This window comes from Pleurodeles waltl, chromosome 3_1 (assembly GCF_031143425.1).
Source record: "Pleurodeles waltl isolate 20211129_DDA chromosome 3_1, aPleWal1.hap1.20221129, whole genome shotgun sequence".
Lineage (NCBI taxonomy): Eukaryota > Metazoa > Chordata > Amphibia > Caudata > Salamandridae > Pleurodeles > Pleurodeles waltl.
In genome coordinates, this window is record NC_090440.1 from 284,826,695 (window position 1) to 284,848,630 (window position 21,936).

Here is a 21,936-nt window from a genome sequence, read left to right on the forward strand (position 1 = left end):
CCTGAAGGGTGCCATACTAGGGTCAGGCATCTTTGATACTAGGCCACCTTTGCTCCCCCGGGGTTGTTACTGGACTGCATCTCTTACCGCATGGGTCGGATAGGCCTCTTTCTTCCCCCGCAATGCGTATTCCGATAGCCTTCCGGCAGCAGCTCCTCACCCTCAACGAGCACTGGGCTGGTCCCAGTACGCACCAGTTGACAGCCTCTTCGCCGCTTCCCTCACTCCCCGATCGGAGCCTCTGCATGCTGTCGATTCAAGCAGCCTCCCCCAGCACTGTTCCTGCACCATCACGCTCCACTCACGGCGGGATCTGGCTCAGAACATCGCACCCACCGCCATGTTGCTTCTCTACACTCCGATGTTGGCTGCTCCGATTCTGGTAATGCTCTCTTCTTTGCGCCTGTTACTGTGGTGCCTTGTGCTCCCTGCACCTTCCGATACTCAATTAAGGGACCTGGCTCACGCAGTGCCACTGCTAACGGAGTCTCTGCATAGGTATTGAACAGAGCCTCCGGGATTATGTCCGGTCGGCCATGTTGGTTGGCCACGCCTTCGTAGTAAGGGTTTTAAGGTTTAGAGATGGGTCAGCATAAAGGATTGTAAGGGGAAAATGTACAGAGCAGTAGAGAGAAAATATATATCAGTCAATAACTGCAACTGGGTGGTAAAGCCCTGCGTGGCATTACAACGCATTGTAAAGGGTAAACACACTGTAATGACCACTGGGGTAAAGGCATGCGTGGTAAAGACATGCGTATTTTTCCTCCAATATTCTTTTAGAACTACTGATTTCACAGAATAGTTCTGACAAAACATGTTTGTCATTCTGGGTGGCACTGAAGACATTTTGTGTGCGTTTTTTTTTTTTTTTTTTTTTTACAAGTGGTGGGGACATTAAAAAGTCCGACTGAAGCCCCTCATGTAGCCATAATAATCTACTCTGGACAGTGATGAGGCTTGAGTGGCAGGTCCGATGCGAAACAGGAGGAAGGGGCGATTTCTGTTTGCTCAGGACATTCAGAATGTCTTAACAAAAGATCAGAAGTTGAACCCATATCCTTGATGCTTTTGTTTTGTTTTTCTGTTATGGGTGGACTGAATTACCTCATTTATTTGTAGATCAGATATTGTGGTAAAGCGCTATACTTCCTCTGTGTTGGAAGTCTTGCTCTAACAAGTTTCAAATTGCAAAAGGATAAACAAATAAAGCAAAAACTGATCACGCACGGCAGTCATACTTGAGAGGAAGCAAAAGTGGCCTTTCAGACAACAACAGGCAGAAAGAGAACAAAACATGATGCTCTAATCACATTGCTCGGAAAGAATAACTTTTAAAGTTTAGCATGTCTAAAGTAACCCAGTGGGTAAATGTGTTACGCTTATTCTGTGGACTGTGAATGCAAATACATATTTAAGATAAAACAATACAGCAAAGGCATAAATGAAAAATTCCTAATTTTACCTAATACAAACTATGTTAATTCAAACGCAAAAAAGCTGCGGAGATCGGGCAGCCAGTCAAGTAAAAATGGGTAAAGCTAATCACAAAAGGATTTGTATTAATCTTAATGATGTAATGTACAATTGCAAGATATTATGAATTGACTACAGAAGATGACTACTAATCTAAGAACTCATTTTGGCTTTATATTACATGACTTACAAATCTACATTAACTGTTTCAGATAAAGGCCTCCAATCTAAAAAAAAAATACCAAGAGAAACATAAAATGCTGGCACCCATCACCACAAGTACTCAATGTTAAAGCTCCCTCCCACAAATGAACATGGTCCACCTAAAACAGAACAAAGCCTCATGGGAGAGACAGTGTGGTACGGGAAACAGGCTTTAAAACGCTGCTTTTACCAAACAGGTAAGAATTGGTGAAGTAAATATTTTTGTCTATTTAGCCATCTATCTCTTTATATATATGTATTACCTACTATGATAGCCAGTAGATAATTATATTAGGACCTACTTACTATAGGAAAAGCATTTTTTATTTTGCCTATAACTTTGGCATTGATAATGAATCTTTACAAAATTTTCAAAACTAGTTTGCCACTCACTTCAGCCCCGGGAGGGGTACTGCACACCCCCTCTCCCAATTCTTAATGTGACTGACCCCGGGAGATGGGGTCCCCAGGACCAGAAACTGACCCAGGAAAGAGGGCTGCATGCCCCCCCCCCCCAATTCATAATATGGCTGTGCCCTGGAAAATGGGGTTCCCGGCCAAAATCAGCTGAGGGGGAGGGGACAGATGGGGCAGGGGGGAGGAGGGGATGGGAAGGGGTTTTTCTGTATGCCCCCTCCCCCATTAATTGAGCAATGTGCCCTGGGGGATGGGGTTCCCGTGGCCAAATACGCCTCAGGGAAGGCAACTATATACCCCCTCCCCCAAACAAATGTGGCGGGCTGAGGGGAATGGGGTCACAGGGGCCAAAATCAGACTGCGTGTTCTCCTCCCCCCCAGGTTGGTTGCCGGAGGATGTGTGTGGTGTGGGGTTGGCTGCATGTGGGGGTTGGTCTCAGGGCTTGGCCCTGAGACCAAGCTCCACATGTGTGGTTGGCTGCATGTGGCCAAGGCCCCGCTGTACATGGCCGGAGACTGTACACACCATGGGGTTACCTGCATGTAAGGGTTGGCAGCAGGTCAGGCCCAGCAGCCAACTTCCCAAATGCAGACAACTCGACACTGTACACAGGGCTTGGTGAAATGGCCTGGCCCACAGCCTGGCCCTGCAGCTAATCCCCTGCTGTGCAACGGCAGTTGAATTAATGTATGGTAATTAAATATGACTGTATGCTGAAAAAAACTGAAATTCACTAAAAAATAAAAAACAAAGGTGATAGAGACATAGTTTGGTTCACATTTTACACACACACAAAGCCATAGAAATAGTTATACTCAACCAAAGAAACTATAAATTTAGGCCACGAGTTATATTTTCTTAATGCAAGTATAACTGCTAAATTTCTATGGTTTTGTGTGTGTAAAATGTGAACCTAACTATAACGTCTTTGTAGCCTTCGTTTTTTTTCAGTCAATATATATTTATATATATATAGGCATAAGAAAAATATATATGGCTTAGGGATGGGTAGTGGTAAATGGTGGTAAAGTAATTTTAGGGTTTAGAGTACTGGGTATTTTTATTTATTAATTATTTTTTTAGAGTTCAGGAGAGGCTCTTGGTTAAGGGTGACAAGGGTATTTTTAGGGTTTAGGAGTGGGTAGTGGGAAAGGAAGGACATGAGTAAATTTAAATTATGGTTTAGGAGTGGGTATTGGTAAAGGAAGGATAGTAGTAAATAAAAAAAAAGGGGGTTTGAGGGCTGCCCCGAAAAATGAAGATATATATATATATATATACACACACACACACACACACACACACACTTACCATGTGCTCCAAAGGCCTGCATGGTAAAAGCATTTGTGGTAAAGGCATCTGCGAGATACCCATTTGGTGCATGTCACTCTGCCTGAAGGTAAACGGGTTCCCTCGGGTTTTAGTGTCTGCAGTGTGGCCCCTGTCACCAACGAATAGATTTTGTCTCATGTTCTTGAGAGACAGGGACAGAAACGGGCATTCAATGATATTTATGACCCAAAGGAAGCCACATGTTTAGTAAGGCTATTCATTAATGCTATCCATGCACCTACTGAAAATAGTGACCATAACTGCAGTAATATGCAATCACTATAAGCAAAAAGAAAAACACATACACACTTCAGAAAAGGATATCTATGGCCAACAAACAGATGTGCTCGCAATGCAAGACACACCATCCAAGCAAATGTATTTTTGTTACTACAGCCTCTCCTTACAGTGGATACTTTACAATCAACACACAACTCAACAGAAAAATATGTAACCTTGCTTTACTTCGTTCAATGTTTTTATGCCTGCCAAAAACACACAAGTATTGTGAATTAATTCTTATGGGCTGTGATACAGTAACTCCACTAATGTGCAACAACCAGCTATTGTGTCTTAAGATAGAAAATGGATACAAAAAGGAATCCATTGATCATAGATCGGAAGAAGCTTTGGCAATACCGTTGGGTCTGGCTTATACATGAAAATGTCTCTCCAGTCACGAGGCACTTGACTTGGTAAGTCAACATGCATGCACTGTCCCTTATCCTTGCATTTAAACATCTATTCATCCACTCGCTGACTCACTTTTGCATTCATTCACTTAGGGATCCACAGTAAACACACAAACTCAACAAGATTATAGAAGATAAATCAAAAGAATAAATGCAGAAAAAAGAAAACATGCTGCCCGATAAACTTGGTATATGCCAACAATACAAAAATAAAATTAAACATAGCAACAAGCGGCTTTCTTGCAGTGGTATTGTACATGGTCTACCATGGTCACCTGGGAGCAAAAAAACAATGATGCATAAGCACACCACCATTGGCCTCTCAAACATTGCCATGGACAGCCATCTTCGAATGCTGATGTGTAGAGTGTATCACTGCTGCACTGATCCTATGTAACCAACAGGATTCTAAATAACATGGTGGATATCTTTGAATAGTAAACAATGATTAACTACAAACAAAACTCGTTTAGAAATATCGCACACGATGCAGAACACTGTAAAACTGTGATTCCCAATCTTTTGAGGTCTGTGGACCCCCAATAAATCATAATTCGAATTGAGGGCCCCCCCCCACCCAGTCATTACTGAAAGCTGGGGACCTAATCTGTTAATATTATTTCATTTTCTTAGCAGTCGCGCCCCCCTGAGGAGGATCCATGGACCCACAGGGGTCCCCAAACCACTGGGTGGAAACCACTGCTGTAGAAGAAAAGAGTGGCCCTGAAGAACTGCCTGGGGAGCTACATGACATTCTAAAAATAAATACAAGAGAATGAAAGAAATAAAGAGGACTATAAAAGCCAACAACAAAATTCTTGACTACTAAGGAACTCCTTGAGCAACCTTGCAACAAAATGCCCGTTTATAAACTTTAACACAGCGTAATGACTAGCCATCTTTAAAAGCATACTGGCTTCAAAATATGCTTTTCACTAAAAATACGCGAGATATACTGTCTTTGCTATAACATTTCATAATGAACAGACCAGTCGTATAGTCTTGATAAATAGATTGTTACCATAACCATTTCAGCGCCATGTTGAGCATAAGATTTTCCTCAAGGCAAACAGCGCGATACAAGAACTCTTTTCCAGTGGAAGCACAGAACTTCTACTCAATCAAAAGCAGTACTCAAGTCCATTCAACATCAAAGCTCCACACTCAGGAGTGTTTCTGAAAGCTCGTTTTCTTTTTATCACATAAGGTCAGCACTGTCAAGCAAGACCTAGATATCGAGAAGAGGGTAAGGCCATTCTAGGTTGTGCGAGCAGTGGGGTTATTACTAGCCGCATGAGGAAGGCAAACGAGAAGTAAGAAGCAACAGTAAAGATATCGGATTTAACAGTAATGCTGAACATACATTTTCAACTAGCATTGAAAAGTCAACCCTACACAGTATACTGCAATGGGTAAAGCGGCCGTCCGATTCGTCAGCAGATCAGGGCACGTTATTCGAGTGTGCTCGCGTTACGGGAGATTGTCGCCTCTGCCTGAGTGCAGAGCGCTGTATAACACTTAGATCCCAAAAAGTGAACGACTCTGATCACCTCAAGGGAAGTGTTCAAGTGTCTCAGCCTCAGTGACCAACCAGATCTATCCAGAGGAAAGAATACAAGCGCCTAGAGGGGGCTGGGAGGAGGGGCGGTGCCCCGCCGAGGCTCCTTTCCCTCCTGCTACATGTTTCATTTCACATCGAACTATAAGAAGCTGCGAGCTTAAGTGAAAACCTATCCTGCCCGACGAGTGCCTCGGGTCACACAAATGTTGCGCCCCCTCCCCAGACGGAGAAGCGCCCATGCGCAGTCTAGGAAACGAACGACAAGTCTGTTTAAACGTTTGTACACCCAGAAAAGGTTTGGTAATTCCCCTGGAAGGATTGGGTACGATACGGGTTAAAGAACCTAATTGCAACCGGCGCTGAAGTTCTGAATGAGCACAATGTCTTGTGGCAGCAGGAGGGCCTTTTGTCTAGTCATACAAACCCTCTTCTCAACCACCCCATCCATGTCTTCCCCCACGTGGCTTCCATTCACGGTGTGATGTCACATCCTGTTTGAATTTCTAGGTGCAATCACCTGTCTACAGACAGGAGCTGTGTGCTCCCTGGGAGGGATGGGCGGAAGGGGATCAGAAACCACATCACCTGCCACTGATGAGCTGTCAGTCCACACACTCCCGAGCTACGCGAACCGCTGACTTCCCACAGCTAACACTCTGGGGTGCCGCTTATGGAAAGAGAACTAAAGAAGAGTGCACTGAATGAAAACTTAAGTAATAAAGCGGAGTAAAACAGCTGCACGTCATACCCAAACGGAGTGCACTTTAGTAAAGCATAGACAAGTGACTGCCAATTACCTAAGAAGAGCACAGACACGCTGTCATTTAGGGAAATAACGTACTCACTGTTTAAACTGGCACTATTCGTAAGTTTACTCAAAATAGCCAAATATTATTTAGCAAACAAACAGAGGGCGTTTACCAATGACTGATTCTCCAGTCATAGCGTCGTTTACACGAACAGGGCCTCGACGTTTCTCGAAAGCAAGAAGATGCAGTTTCTTCTATTTCCTGCAGATGGCTCCATCATCAAAACCCGTCTACCAAAACATATTCCCAAAGGTGAGTCACACGGAAGGGGCGGCACTTTACTCTCACAATTCACACAGTCCACCTTTATCTGGTGGCAGGACAAGTGCACTACAGGGCTGTCCCTGGCCAGCAGTAAGCTGTGGCCGCAGCTCCAGGTGTGCACCAATCACAGGGTCATGGCTCCCGTAAACTGCAGGTTTGTTTTATGGGCATCAGTATTGGTGGAAAAGCGCAACGACGAATCAACGCACAGAAGAAATAACAATGCATCTCCGGGTATAGCCCACGTGGGACCTTAAAGCTAATATCTTGGTTTCATACAGGGTTGCATTCTAAATGAAACCGGTTACTGCACGTGCAAAGAACAGAGGTACCTTTTCAATGGTACCCCAATTCCGACCTCTGAATGATGGAAAACTCAGCTGGCCGTGCAATATTGCAACTCGTGACCTGCGGATCTCAGCAGTAATTTACCTACTAAATCTAGCCACTTGGCAAGAAGTGCCCTGGCCCATAACATCTACGAGATCAATATGATAAGTATAACTGGCTTAGAGCTTAATAAAACAAAAAAAATGACACTCATGAACAAAGACCAAAGGCCAGACTATCCCTCAGACAATATTTCTGTGGTAAGCGAACTACTACATGTAGAAGCCAACCTTTTGGACCCTTTTCAAAGGTTCCAAGCTTACCCTGCGGTCAGAGTGCATTAAAATGTATGGGAACTGTGATGCTGCTTGCAGTGGGGGTAGGGGCAGGGACGGAGGCAAAGGTGTGGCTACAAAAAAATAAAATATTCTGTCAGTTTTTAGGTCTTTCACCGTCAGGTAGCTATATATAACGTAACATGCATCTAAAATGAAAAATAGACAAAAAAGTTGTACTCATTGGGAAATGCACTATAATACATATTGAAACATGTATTAGTTAATGCACTGCAGACATCTGTGTGTAACCAGAGAGCCACAGAATTGTCTATGTTGCTTCAGTAAAGAAACGTGACTTGTGTATTTTTAGTGCTACAACGTCACACCCCGTGACAGGAAGCACTGTGGATATGTAATTCATTATTTTAAACTTGCATTAGACACAGTATTATAGACTGCTACAAAATGTGAAAAATGTTTACGTTAAAATGGTCGTTCTAAAATATAGATTTTAGTAATACCTAGAGTGTGTGTAATCCATTTTTACATTACTGTCCCTTCATAAAATTACAATTAAAAACACACACTTCGCAGCCCAGTTTTTAACTCTGCACTACCACTCAAAGATAATAAATCTTTGTCATCACAAAGGTTAGAGTGGTAAGATAAGTTGAAGCCAGTACCAGCTCCAAAGCATCTTTTATATTTGCAGATTAACTCATGGCGCACATTATCACTTCCTTCAGGCAAGCAGGCTCCCAGGCAGGAAGGCTTATTTAGCTGTCTGCCTGGCTTCAGTTTCATTGTACAGGAGACTCAATGAATGACACTTCAGCTGAGGTATTTAAACTGTCGGAATTAACCAACCCGGGAGAGTTGTGTTTTAGCAAAAAGTAGGGAAACTGTTTTTCACAAATCATAAAATTATGAGCACGTTGTCCCCTCCGATCCTACCCATGTTGACCACTGAGCTTATCTTGCAATTCAGGGCTAGGAACTTATTTTATATCTAGTTTACATTCAATCTAATAAATGACCAATGCTGCAAATTCACTCCCAGAGGAAAACAAAAACAATTCATTTTAAAGGACTAAAAGAGACTACATTAACAAGTCCACCATGTGATGCAGTGAGGTCAGTGCTCCTACACTGAGTCAACTTGAAATTAGATGCACTCACTCCACTAAGGTCAGGGTCCAAAAGCAAAAAGATAGGGGCTCTGAAATATGACAAGGTGTCCATTAATCAGAACTGTAGCTAAATCAGCGCTTTAAGTGGGCCAGGTCCATCTGGGTTTCAGACACAGTACTAAATAAACAAGCATTTGCAATGCAACGGGTCTCGCGTTTGCTCATGTTAGAGCCGATAGCGTTGTAAACTCCTAACCCGACTTTTCACTGGTAATGAAACCTATCGGCAAAAGTGCATTTATGTCCTACCCGAAAAAAGAGCAATTAACTGTGTAACAGGGTCGATATTATGTAAATCGCTCGACTTCTGCCAAGCGAGATCGCGCTGAGAAAATAGAGAAAAAGTAGTCCACAAGCCGGACAGAAAACAGCGAGCCTCGCATGTTTTCTGTACTTGGCTGATGCGCTCGAGGAGGGCTATCCATCGGAAAAGGCATGCCGTATGCATGCCTTCCACTAATGGAATCAAGCTGATTCTAACAGGCAAGTCCACAAGCCAATGACATACACTGACGTGACTTGGACAGGGCCCTGAGCCCTTTTTAATTACTAAAGCGTCTCGCTTAGCGAAACGTGCATGTAACTCAGGCTCGACCCTAAAAAAGGACATTCACACGGGTCCCTATCTGGCCCTTCATCATTGTCCTTAACATTACTGGTAAAAACAAAGGTCGATTTTTGAACAATGAATTTAAAAACCTTAATGTAATCCATGTCTGCAATTTAGATCCTGTTTATATTTCACGTTTTACTCAATCTACCATTCCCTGAGAGTGTTAGCTATTTCCAAGATGATGTTTTGTATTTTGTCTCCATGTAGCATACCATTCTTTTACAGTACACTCTCTGTCCTGAGCCACCTCCAAGTGTTTATGATGGGCCACAATGGATAGCTCTGGCCTTGAGGCTCAAGGGTGTGCAATTTTCTGGCAGTGCCTGTCAGTGGGTCAGAAAGGTGTTCAATCCTTGGCCTCCGCAGAGTGCACCAAGCAACTTTCTCATATGACAGTTGCAATTGTTATTCTGTGCAAATGTGCGTGAACGAGGTACACAGCTGACAAAATATTGACAAGGCAAAAGTAATAAAAATGCACTGCTTACCGGTGAGTGGGTGCATTGTGTACATGCTTTCTCGGTTCTAAAATCGGGAGCATAAGCCACGAGGCCAAATCTCCGTCCTGTGTGTCAGCAACGCGCTTTTAATTGTCGAATTTAACTATTTGTAGTGGGACAAGCAAAGAGCTGATATTTATTACAAGCACGTGTCTCTACAGTACAGCGAAGTGAGGGAAATAAATTCCCGAGGGCACAGCCCCACACAGAGATGTTAAGCATGTTATCAGTAAATCCCTTTTAAACAAAAGTGTTGTGTGTTCCTCTTCAAGAGGTTGTTAAAGCAATAAATCGCTAACTGTGAGCAGACCCCAGGGTTCGTCAGGGGTGACCCCTTTGAGTTTATAACAAGAGCCCCCGGTACACACCCTCTCCCCTGAAAGCGCAGCAAAACATGCACTTTATTAGCTGCCGGAAGCATTGGCGAATTTCCCAAATACTTTTCTCAAATGTCAAATTAAGTTTGTAAAGAAAAAAATATCATACAAGTAACTCCACTGAACACACCCAAGCTCGATGATTGATTGTTTGAAAATAACATGAGTAACAGATCTAACGAAGCGGTGAGGCTGCTGGAGATCTAACGAAGCGATGAGGCTGCTGGCCCAGCTCTGCCCATCTCTCCCGCAAGCATCTGATTATTTCATGGACACTGCTAAATAAACGATAGACATGTACAGGTCATCACTTCTGGACTGAAAACAATTGGGATAATTAATATGTTGGTATTCATCAATTCCTTTATACACTGAGAAATATTCCCAATTTTGGCAAAAGGCAACACAACCATATTGGGTTAAAGTGATGTGACAAAGATCGCATATAATTGAAGTGATAAGCTAGTTTGGGAAAGTGTGCTTATTTCTGAGCATCACTTAGCAACTCAGGTGCCTATTTACTAGGAGATACGATTTTTTGACCAAAGTGTGTACTGTATTTTTGTACCTTCCATGTGATTTAACTCTTCTGCATTTCTGGCTAACCTCCCCGTACACTCTGCATAGTTGTGCACCTTCTTAACTGGCAATCTGATAATGCAACATAGGAAGTGGACGAAGTGTTAAGTCTGGGTTGTTTTATGATAAGCAGGAGCTTTAGAGTGTGATGGACACAGTACAAAATAATAAATACTTAAGTATGGAAAATGTACCTTAAGCATGCGGATGCGTGCCTGTGATTCCTTCCTGGTGCATTCTGAAGTCTTGTTAGGTCGAGGTTAGCAAACAGCACATACATTGTCTTTTGCGAGATATACTCTAGCTTACCAAGAACACAGGAAGCTTTCCATTGCTTACCATTAGTTGTCTTTCCTGTCACTCATTTGCCTGCTTCTTATCCATGTTCCAGCATCTACATCTCATGATGAATTTCCTCTTTAACATCTTTGATTGGCTGAAATTTGCTTCCCACTCAAGCACTACTTTTTTAGACCAAAGCACTTTGTCCCTGTTGTAATCTTTCTATGGGCTTGTAACCACTCCCATGTCACGCCCATCAGTTTGGTTGGTTCGTGGGCTTGCCTTTTAAAATTCCCTTGATTTCATTAGTGAAAGGCATGCAAACATCATGCCTTTTCCGGTGTTTAGCCCTGCTCGAGCGCACCAGCCAACTATTGAAACCATGAGAGACTATGTTTTCCGTATGGTTTCTGGACTACTTTTTATTTTTATTTTGTAGGCAGTGCGATCTCGCTGGGCAGTAGTCGAGCGCTTTGCATGATATTGATCCTGTTACATGGATAACTGAACTTTTACCGGTAACATGGATAACTGCACTTTTGCTGATACGTTTCACTGTGAGCAAACTTCTGTTTCCTTTTGTGTGTATGTTTTGCACTCATGGCGGTCGTCAGCTCGCTAATGTGAAACTGTTTTAATTTTCAGTTTATGTGGCAAGAAAAGTCAGGCTAGGAGTTTACATCCCCAACAGCTCTAACTCGAGCAAACGCGAGACCCATTGCATTGCAAATGCTTGTTTTCTTCTGTGGCAAGGGTGCGTGTGTTCAACCTGTCTCCCTCGTGTAGTTTTCTCCCTACCACACTCCACTGTGCTCACCTATGTGCTTTTTTCAACTGCGTCCCCATGCACTCTGTGTTGGTTACTACCAGCCACAATCCCTTTCTCTCCTCCCACTTGTTTCTTCCCTGATTTCGTGCCCTCAATGTTGCTTACCACTAACCTTATATTGCATCTGAATCCCTCCCCCATGTTGATGCTTAGTCCCTCCTGCCCTCCTCTGTGTTGCTTCAGAGTCCCATATTGCTTAGGCATCCCCCTGCCCTTTCCTGCCTTGTTTAGGGAACCCATGTTGCTTCCAGCCCCTACACCCACCCCTTTAAAAAAAAAACAAAAAAAAAAACCTTTACTTATTTTCTTTTTAGTTATCAATCCAACTCTGATTGGTAACTAAAAAGAAAAAAACTCATGTAATTTTCCAGTTGCTTCAAGGCTTTAACTTTGTGCATCGTCCTACGGGCACTTAATGTACTTAAGTAAAGTCAGCACTAGCCCAATGCAATGGCAGGTACAGTAGTATTACGTAGTGCTACTGCCCGCCATGCATTCGAGGACAAGAGGTAACACAATTGGCATCTTCTAGACCAAATATGTGAGGTATCTTGAGGAGCATGGCAGAACATTACACGGATGACATCTACAAGATCTAATAAAGAGATGGGTCTTGAGAGGAGTGGAAAGGGTGCTACACAGATGATATCTACAATGTACATAGGTATTCTTTGGTATTTCTTCCTGCAGTGTTTAGTTTCCTGTCTGGCGATGTCGGAACACCTGGACCAGTAACTGGCTCCAGGTAGTGTTAGTCTGTTGGCTAGGTTGACAGGGTGTCTTGGAGTAGAGGGTTTTAATATGATGCAGCTGGGCCCGAAAATGATCCAGGCTTGTACGGGTAGCCAGTGTAAATCCTTTAAACTTGAGGATGATTGAGGTTTGATTTCTTCCATCTCTTAATGAGCCAGGCAGTTGTGTTAAGTATTGCTTTAAAGACCTTATACAATGAGGTGTCTTCTACGCTAAATGGATTACATCCACAACATATGACATGGTAAGGTGTCTTGAGAAGAGTGGACACAACAGTACAATGAATGCCTTTACAAGACCTAGTATGGTGAGGTGTCTTGAGAAGAATGGACAGGGTGCTACATGGATAACATCTAGATATAATAGTGGCATTGCATTTACTCATGGCTAGAAGTCAGTTTTTCACCCAAGAGTATCAGAGTGGCAAGTCTTCAGGACACAAAGTCTTTGTTTTGTTGCTATTACAGCTTGCTTGCTTGAAACCATGAAAGCAATCTGTGGGCCTAGCCCATGCTTATATGCTGCCATCCTCAATCAATGATGGTGTTGGGTGCATGACCTCTTTGCGCTGTAGGATCCCTCCAGTGTCTGCTGCAATTGTTACTGGTGAGTGTCAGACTGCCTTCATGGGAAAAGTGTTATGGAAAAGGTCCTTCTGGATATATTTAACCACTCCATTCCTACATAGTGGTAGTGAGCATGCATCCCTGCTTTCACATCCGACATTGTACACGCCACATTCAACAAATCAGTCTGGACCTGTGGTCTGAATAAGGCTATCCAAGGCAGAAAAGATAACCTCAACGCACACTAATGTGGTCCATAAATGACATCTTAGAGTAGTCTCACACAGAGTACTCCACTTGAAAGACCCTGGCTGCCTGAAGGAGGGTGTGCGAATGACATACGAAGGGACTTTCCAGCAACATCAGCAACTTACAGAAAAGTACATCTACTATGGAAGCTTAGAGATAAATGGAGTCTTACAAAAACAAGAACTTTAATCCCTCAGCATAAAACAAATATGATATAATTCAATAGGTGAAGAAGGGGAGGAGTCTTGAAAGGGAACGGAAAGCATTTCTCTTGCATTTATATTGATAATTAATCAAGCACAATATTTTTTATGAGGCAGGCTCCAAAAGATGCCCGGTTCTGTGAGAGGATGTAGCACAGCGGTCAGAGCAACCGCCTCAGGAGCTAGAGATCAGGGTTCGATCCTCCGCAACAGCGCTACATCCTGTGATTCTGGGCAAATCGCCTAATCTCCCTGTACCCATGGACAGCACCTTGAGACCCTCACGGGTGATAAGCCGCGCTATATATAAATCCTACGAAAACATCCCCCCTTTTCTCAGATTAACGTGCAATTGCGCTGACACTGTATGTCTGCCATGTTGTACGAATGTAAACACAAAGCAAAATTATTGACTGTTATAGTGAGGTCGATCCCAGTAGATTTCAAAACTGTGTGAAGCAAATCACAAGCAAAAAGTCACTCAGATGGCAGGAGAAGGGAGGGCGGCTATGCAACACACACTGCCTGCAAGCAGCTGGCTGCCCAGTCAGGGAGATACTGCTTTAGGGAAGGCAATAATGTACCCCAGGCCTAGAGCCATCATATGTAGACTAGCTGCTCCCCGCCCACAACAGACATAAACCTGGTCTATGAATGTCTATCATTCAAAACACTCTACAAAGTGAACATGCATCAACATGAAAAGAAAAAGCTGTAGCTAATGGTGGCACCATGACGCCTGGTTATTGTGAAAATGACTTCAGCAGGTAATATCCTTAAAAGGATATGTATCTGTAATCCTAAAGCAAGGAAGGTTTAATGTTCATGTTTGCCACCTCCTGCTTCTAAACACACCCAACTCCACTTGATTTTCATGAGCTGCTCTCTGATGTGTTGCTTCTCTCAGCTCCGGTCTCTTAGCATATTTGTATGCTGAACTCCTAGGTCCACCTACGCGTAGCAGAATATTATCCTAAATAAGGGGGCCCTCCTTTTATTCTCCTTCTCTGTTGTGATGACCAAATTGCCTGTGGATAGCCTAAACTTCCCGTTTTTTCACTTTCTGAAAATGAGATCAGATTCAGCAGCTGATGAAGGTTTAAAGTATTACAAACATTTTAAATAAATTAATGCAATTAAAACTTGCTACCTGTAAAAATAAACATCTTCTCATGTCAAGTTTACTTTACACTGTACCACGTGAATGTAATGTAATTAGATATTGATATATATATGATCTTTTTAGGCACTGCAGTTTTGGTAGCCATGGGAACTGAAGCAAAAGATGGAATACAGGATTATAAACTGGCAACTATAAGTAGCAGGATTGTTTTCCAATGACTGGTTCCAAGTACTATCATGGACAACCCGAGTCAAGCTCACGTTGGTGATTTCACTTGGAAACTCTAAGAGCTGTATATATACTGTGAACTCTTGTCCATGAGCTGATCCTGTTTATCACCTATACAGAAGGAAAGGTGTCATGGGGGAACCACACACCTATCTCAAGCTCCTGCCCTTGTGCAAGAGTGGACCTACGCAAAACTCTGATCCAGAGGCTGTCTTCACTCTCAATAGAATAGTCAGCACCGTTCCATCAGCAGCGCTGCTGGCGTTGACGCAAATCCTCTATCTGCTATGGGTCTGCAAAGACAGCTGCTGGAGACACTGGCAGGTCCATCAGCGGCCTGCCAAGGCCTGAGAGTAGCAGGGGTTTGAGCAGGACATCAGACTTGTCAACCATTTTACATTGCCCCTTGAGTTCCCGCATATCCATCCCTGGGAAGAGGTGGGTCAGTGAAAGGTTCAGCAACACATTCCAAGCTCTATTTTCCACTACTCTAGCGTTACATCAGTAAATAATCAGATGTGATTTTTATATTGCTTTTTTTTTAAGAATGGCTTCTAAAGTAAACCATACATATTATATACAACTGTAGACAGATAACTGTGAATAATGTATAGGTTTTCTCATAGAGAGGTTCTAAAGCACATGAAATAAAAGTACATCTTGAGTGGACTATGAGGTCACTCCGAACCCCTAGGTAAAAAAAAAAAAAAAAACATCATGATTACTCACACTTATTCATCTGCGATTTTATGTTGTACATGGGTCGCAAACCCATGCAGTATTTTTAACACCGAAATAATCATGGTCTGAAGGAAGCAGGTTACAGCTGCAGGACTGAGAAAAAAGCCACAACAATTAAAAACAAACTTTCTCTCTGTGGTGACAGAACTGCTGTGAATAACAGCATTTTGTAGGGTCTTTTTAGGGCAGTGGATGGAAATGTGACACACACGATCATGCTTTTCACTAGATCTCACATTATGGGCAACTGCAGGAACAGCAATCATAATCCGTCCCTCCTTTATATCAAATGCCCAGCACGTGCATATAAAATATATGGCAAATGCTTCCTCTCTGATATGTCACAGCTAAGGTAGAATAAATTACCCTCAAAATCTTTGCACACATTGGACCAGCCAATTAAACAAATTGTTTTGTGCTTGTTAAAAATAAAATAAACATTGCAGTGCTTCCCAGTGTCATTATGAATAACGTCAGCGGAATTTTCCAGATTAACTAATACTCAAAACACATCTACTGGAGTCCCAAGAAGCAATGGCAACAAAAAACAAGCAATGCAATGGGTCTCGAATTTGCTTGAGTTAGAGCTATTAGCGTTGTAAACTCCTAACAAGACTTTTCTTACCACTTAAATTGAAAATTAAAAGTGAAACAGTTTCACGAGCCGATTCACAGTGCTACGGCCGCCATGAGCATCAGCGTTAAGAGACACAAAAGGAAAAATAAGTTTGCTCGCAAACTTATGGGTAAAAGTGCAATTAGCCATGTAACAGGGGCAGTGGCTAAGGCGGTAACAAAACCTCCCCAAGGAGGGACAAACGTAAACCATTTACCTATGTCATCAAAAGATTTTTTGAAGGGCAAGCCCACGAACGAGTGATAGTGATGGGCGTTGTTAAAAGCCCAGACATATACCAACACATCTAAATGAGTGCTTGCGCGCTGCCATTCTCGACCTAATAATTTACCAAAACTAACTGCTCATTTCTCCGTAAACAGCATCATCATGAAGAACAGCTGTCCAAAAAACCTCAGAATCATCTGCTTTGGGGCACACATACTGGTTAACTTGTCATTTATGTATCTGTCACATTGTCATTCCCAGTCATAGAAATTTTACTTTTCATTCATGGTTATGCATCATATAATAATAAAAAAAAAAAACAGGCAGGACTCTGAATTATGAAAAGTCAGCCTTCAACACCTCCACTCTATAAATCCAGGCCACGGTAATCCACAAGCAATGAACCACATAAAGAACCCATTTCCCGTCACGATATTTACATTTAGTGCACACCATATTTAATTTGTTTTGTTGTAACATTTAATTTACATTTCCTTTGACCCTGTTTGCTGATGTGTTTAAATTGTGACGGTTGGGGAGGTTTCTTTTGTCCACCACAGAACAATGCCACATTCTCTGCTCATTTCAACAGATTATCTGTTTAATATAATCAGTAATCATGGACAAGCGTATTTCAGAAGCATGGGTCAGGACTCCAGGGGTGCCAGCTTAAAACTAAGCCTGGATCACCTGGTTTGATAAGACTGCTCAATAGTAAGTCCATACCAACTCAGTAATGCTTCAAGAAATGTAGCAGAATGGCGGGGTAGTGGGTCCCGATTTAACACAAACCCTAAACCAATTTGTTTAAAAAAAACAAAAAAAAAAAACACATGAATCAGTTAAAAGATTCCATACTAAAATGTGAACACTTTGTTACAACTTTGTGTCCTTATTTTTTATATATATATATATATATATATATAAATATATATATATATATATATATACACACAGACACACACACATATATATATACACACACACACACACGGGTGTATTCTTTGACCGTCATTCTTACAGACAGCACGATGCTCTGCATCAATGTGTGTTGATGACAAAATTGAAAATGGTAGCAAAAACTGCTTCTCACTTTCAAAATATATTCCAGTGACAAATGTTAAGATATTCTAAACAGATCTCTTGTTTATGAAGGGGAACACTGAATTATTTTTACACCAATAACCGGTGTCTTCAGTCCTTCGACGAGCTGCCCCCACCCACTTTACAGAATCCCACTCTAGCCTATTTTTAAATGTTAAGAGATATTGGAGAAGAGATAAGAATCATGCTTGATTAAAAAGGAGGGGTGCACACCTCTCCTCTCAAACAATCGTATGGAATGGACCTAGTGCAGGTAAACCATGAAGCATTTAATCAGATGCAAATCACTAATCAAGACAATACTACAGACATGATAGCTGCAGAAACTGGAACCTCATTAAAAACCTACATAGACCTCTGTTCAGCATCTGCTTGTTTGAGAAATCAACAAACATACTACAGGATCAATCAAGGATTTATAGAGCGCACTAATCACCTGTTAGGGTCTCAAGGCGCTGGGGGGAGCTACTGGTCGTAGAGCCATGTCTTGAGGCATTTCCTGAATGTCAAGAGGTCTTGGGTCTGGCGAAGGTGGCGTGGTAGGGAGTTCCAGGTCTTGGCGGCTAGGTGAGAGAAGGATCTTCCTCCGGCGGTGGTGCGGCAGATGCGGGGGATGGAGGCGAGGGTGGCGGAGCGAAGATTGCGGGTGGGGGTGTGGAAGGTGAGTCTGTCGTTGAGGTAGGCTGGGCCTGTGTTGTGGAGGGCCTTGTGTGCGTGGATGAGGAGTTTGAAGGTGATCCTCTTTGATACTGGTAGCCAGTGAAGGTCTATGAGGTGGGGGGAAATGTGGTCACGGCGTGGGATGTCTAGAATGAGGCGGGCGGATGCGTTCTGGATTCTTTGCATTTTTGTTAGGAGTTTGGTTGTTATTCCTGCATATAGGGCGTTTCCGTAGTCCAATCGGCTGCTGACCAGGGCGTGGGTGACAGTTTTCCTGGTTTCAACGGGAATCCACTTGAAGATTTTGCGGAGCATGCAGAGAGTGTTGTAGCAGGAAGAGGAGATGGCATTGACCTGCTGAGTCATGCTGAGTGTGGAGTCCAAGATGAAGCCTAGGTTGCGTGCGTGGGTGGTGGGTGAGGGCGCAGTTCCTAGGGAGGTGGGCCACCAAGACTCATTCCAAGTTGAGGGGTTGGTGCCAAAGATGAGGATTTCTGTCTTGTCTGTGTTTAACTTGAGGTGGCTTGATTCCATCCAGCTGGCGATGGCGTGAAGTCCGTTGTGGAGGTTGTTCTTTGCAGTTGTAGGGTCTTTCGTGAGGGAGAGGATGAGCTGAGTGTCATCTGCGTAGGAAACTATGTTGATGTGGTGGGTTCTTGCGATGTTGGCGAGCGGGGCCATGTAAACGTTGAAGAGCGTGGGGCTGAGCGAAGATCCTTGGGGAACGCCACAGATGATTCTGGAGGCTTCTGATAGGAACGGTGGGAGGCGGACTCTCTGGGTTCTGCCTGAGAGAAATGACGAGATCCAGTTGAGTGCCTTGTCGCGGATTCCAGCATTGAGGAGGCGTGTGCGGAGAGTGTGATGACATACCGCGTCGAAAGCTGCGGAGAGGTCCAGGAGGATGAGTGCTGCTGTTTCTCCTTCGTCGAGCATGGTCCTAATGTCGTCTGTGGCAGCAATGAGTGCAGTCTCAGTGCTGTGGTTTCTGCGGAATCCGGATTGGGAGGTGTCGAGTACCTTGCTGTCTTCCAGGAACCGGGATAGTTGGCTGTTTACAATTTTTTCGATGACCTTGGCTGGGAAGGGGAGGAGGGAGATCGGCCGGTAGTTCTTGGGGTCGCCTGGGTCTGCCTTTGGTTTCTTTAGCAGGGTGTTGATTTCTGCGTGCTTCCATCTTTCTGGGAAGGTGGCTGACTCGAAGGAGCTGTTGATGGTTTTGCAGAGGTGGGGGGCGATGATGAGGTTTGCCTTATTGAAGATATGGTGTGGGCAGGGGTCTGATGTGGATCCGGAGTGGATGGAGGCCATGGTGGTGGCGGTGTCCTCTATGTTGACGGGGATCCAGGTGTTGAGGAGGTGGGTGTTGCTTGGAGCGTTGGGTTCTTGGGTGTTTGTAGTCAGCTGGTGGGTCTGGGGTTTGAAGCTATTGTGGATTTCTTCTATCTTTCGACGGAAGTGGGTTGCCAGTGAGTTGCAGAACTCCTGTGATGGCGGGGGTTCGTTGGAGCAGGTCCTGGGGGTGGAGAGCTCCTTGACGATGCCGAAGAGCTCTTTACTGTTGTGGGCGTTGGCGTCGATGCGGATTTTGAAATGGGTCCTTTTGGTGGTGCGGATTAGTTGGTGATGTTTGCATAGGGCATCCTTGAAAGCGATGTGGTTGGAGTTGGTAGGGCCAAGGTGCCAGGTTTTTTCCATTCTGCGACAAAGCCGCTTGGATTCCTGTAGTTCTGTGGTGAACCAGCTGGCCTTGATTCTGTGGGAGGTGTTTTTTTTTTTTTTAGCAGTGCGAGGGTGTTGGCGCAATCTTCTATCCAGCGATGCAGGTTGGTGGTGGCTATGTTGGGGTCCGGGATGAGAATTGGAGGCCGGTTAGCTGAGAAACTGATACAAGGACCAAGATTGTGTAATTCCCTTAAGCACCACTGGAAATCTGGACCCAATCATATGAGAGTCAAGAACCATTCGAAAACGTTCCACTGAACATTACACAGACCCCAGTGTAAGAAAGAAAAGAACCATTGGACTCGGCTACCACCCGTCCCATAAAGATCTAAAAAATAGAAAATAAATAATTTCGTTTTGTCTGTGTACTTGTACACCACTCTGTATTATGTTAATGGCCACACCTAGCATAAACTCCAAAATCATTTACTTCGTAAGTTACTGGACTGTATGCCAACAACACAAATGAGATTTTTTGAGTCGCAGAATTTTACACCAAAGGAATCAGCATATTAGCTGGAAGTAAGAACCCGTTATTTGTGCCACAGAGTTTTTACCCTTCCTGCTTCGGAAATAATAAACAAATAGTGAAGCACATAAACTATTTTGTCAACTTGGCTCTGAATGTCTAAGTGTTCAAAGCGAAAATCCAATTATAATTTTTTTTCAAGTCAGTGACCTAGATCATAAAATAAAAAAAAGATCAACAGAGTAGTTTTTAATTGCATGCTGACTTTATAAAACTTACTAAACCCCATAAAAACCAACAGAACTACCGTATACAGCAAAATATATTTAGTTGTAATAAATACGATGATATCATCTAATAATACAAGTCTGTAGATAGATGCCTGCACTCCTCACCCTCTACTAAGCGTAATGCCATTAAGTGATGACGTTTTGATAGTTGGTGAACTAGTTCACTGCTAACACAGGAAAAGGGAGCTAGGGAACAAATATAAGGCATAAAAATAATATGGTTCTCCAATTCATGGGTTCTTAAGTGGTATCATTAATCTTGTCTAGAACCCTATTTCAAGTGTAACTCAAGACAGTCCTGTGGCATCCATATGGATGACATACCAAACATGAGACACATCACACTGCTACTAAAACCAACAAATCAAATACAAGCTTCTCATCCTAGGTTTGAGCACCATAACCTGGAACCTAGGGACGAGACTGGTGTATGCATCCAGGCAGAAAACAATTCATGGGAACAACTGACATGCTTGTGTAACTGACAATTATGATACAAGCTGAAAGATATACGCTGGACAAGAGGGTAGATATATAACTAAAGCTTTCCCCCTTGAGGATGATTGTTCAGTCCACAGAACAGAAGAACTGAAGCATGAGCCAGAGGCTAAACTTTCTAAACAATTGTCATATAAATGTTCCCATTCCATTGTCACCATTTACTGGTAATATTCACAACATGACCGAAAAACGTAATTAACAAGCAAAGGGTTCGTATTTGAGATGGTATAGTAACTTACAGTTATTTCACTAGGGAGAGTCACCACCTCAAGGTCTGAGCAGTCAGCGGCTGGCAAAACTTGCTGGCTTACCACATAGGTCAGACTGGAAGAAACCTAGGCAGAGAATATACTCTTCTCATTGTCTGTTATTGAAAATGCTTATACACACACACACACACGCATACACATACACACACAAATATACACCACAGTCGGGGTCTTCATTTAAGAAAGAAGAGAGGCTTAGACAACACCAGGAAGGACATCAGATCTGCAAAATACAAAAATTTGATGCGGGCCTAAGGACAGGGCGATTGTATGTTGTAAGCCTGTGATTCTCAAGTGAAACGTTTCATTGTTTCTGTTAAAATGTTATTTCAGATCATGGCATTTACCGCACTTAACGACTAAGTCAGAGTGAAATCAATTGAAACTGAATAACAAGTGAATCATTCATGATAAAACACAAATTGAGAAGCAATAGTGGTCTCGTAGGGTTGTCCACACTAAAGCACAGAAAATTAA

General features: G+C 43.1%; 1 protein-coding gene across 8 annotated transcripts in view; it reads right to left on the reverse strand.

Moving 5' to 3' along the window:
* TCF12 (transcription factor 12) overlaps positions 1–21,936 on the reverse strand; it is a 641,728-nt gene that overhangs the window by 177,279 nt on the left and 442,513 nt on the right. For 4 of the 8 annotated variants that reach the window (XM_069222403.1, XM_069222408.1, XM_069222406.1 and 1 more), the window contains exon 9: positions 21,430–21,525. The exons of the other annotated variants lie outside the window; for them this stretch is intronic. In XM_069222403.1, the coding sequence (XP_069078504.1) occupies positions 21,430–21,525 (96 nt within the window). The remainder of the gene's footprint in view (positions 1–21,429; positions 21,526–21,936) is intronic. 8 annotated transcript variants of the gene reach the window in all.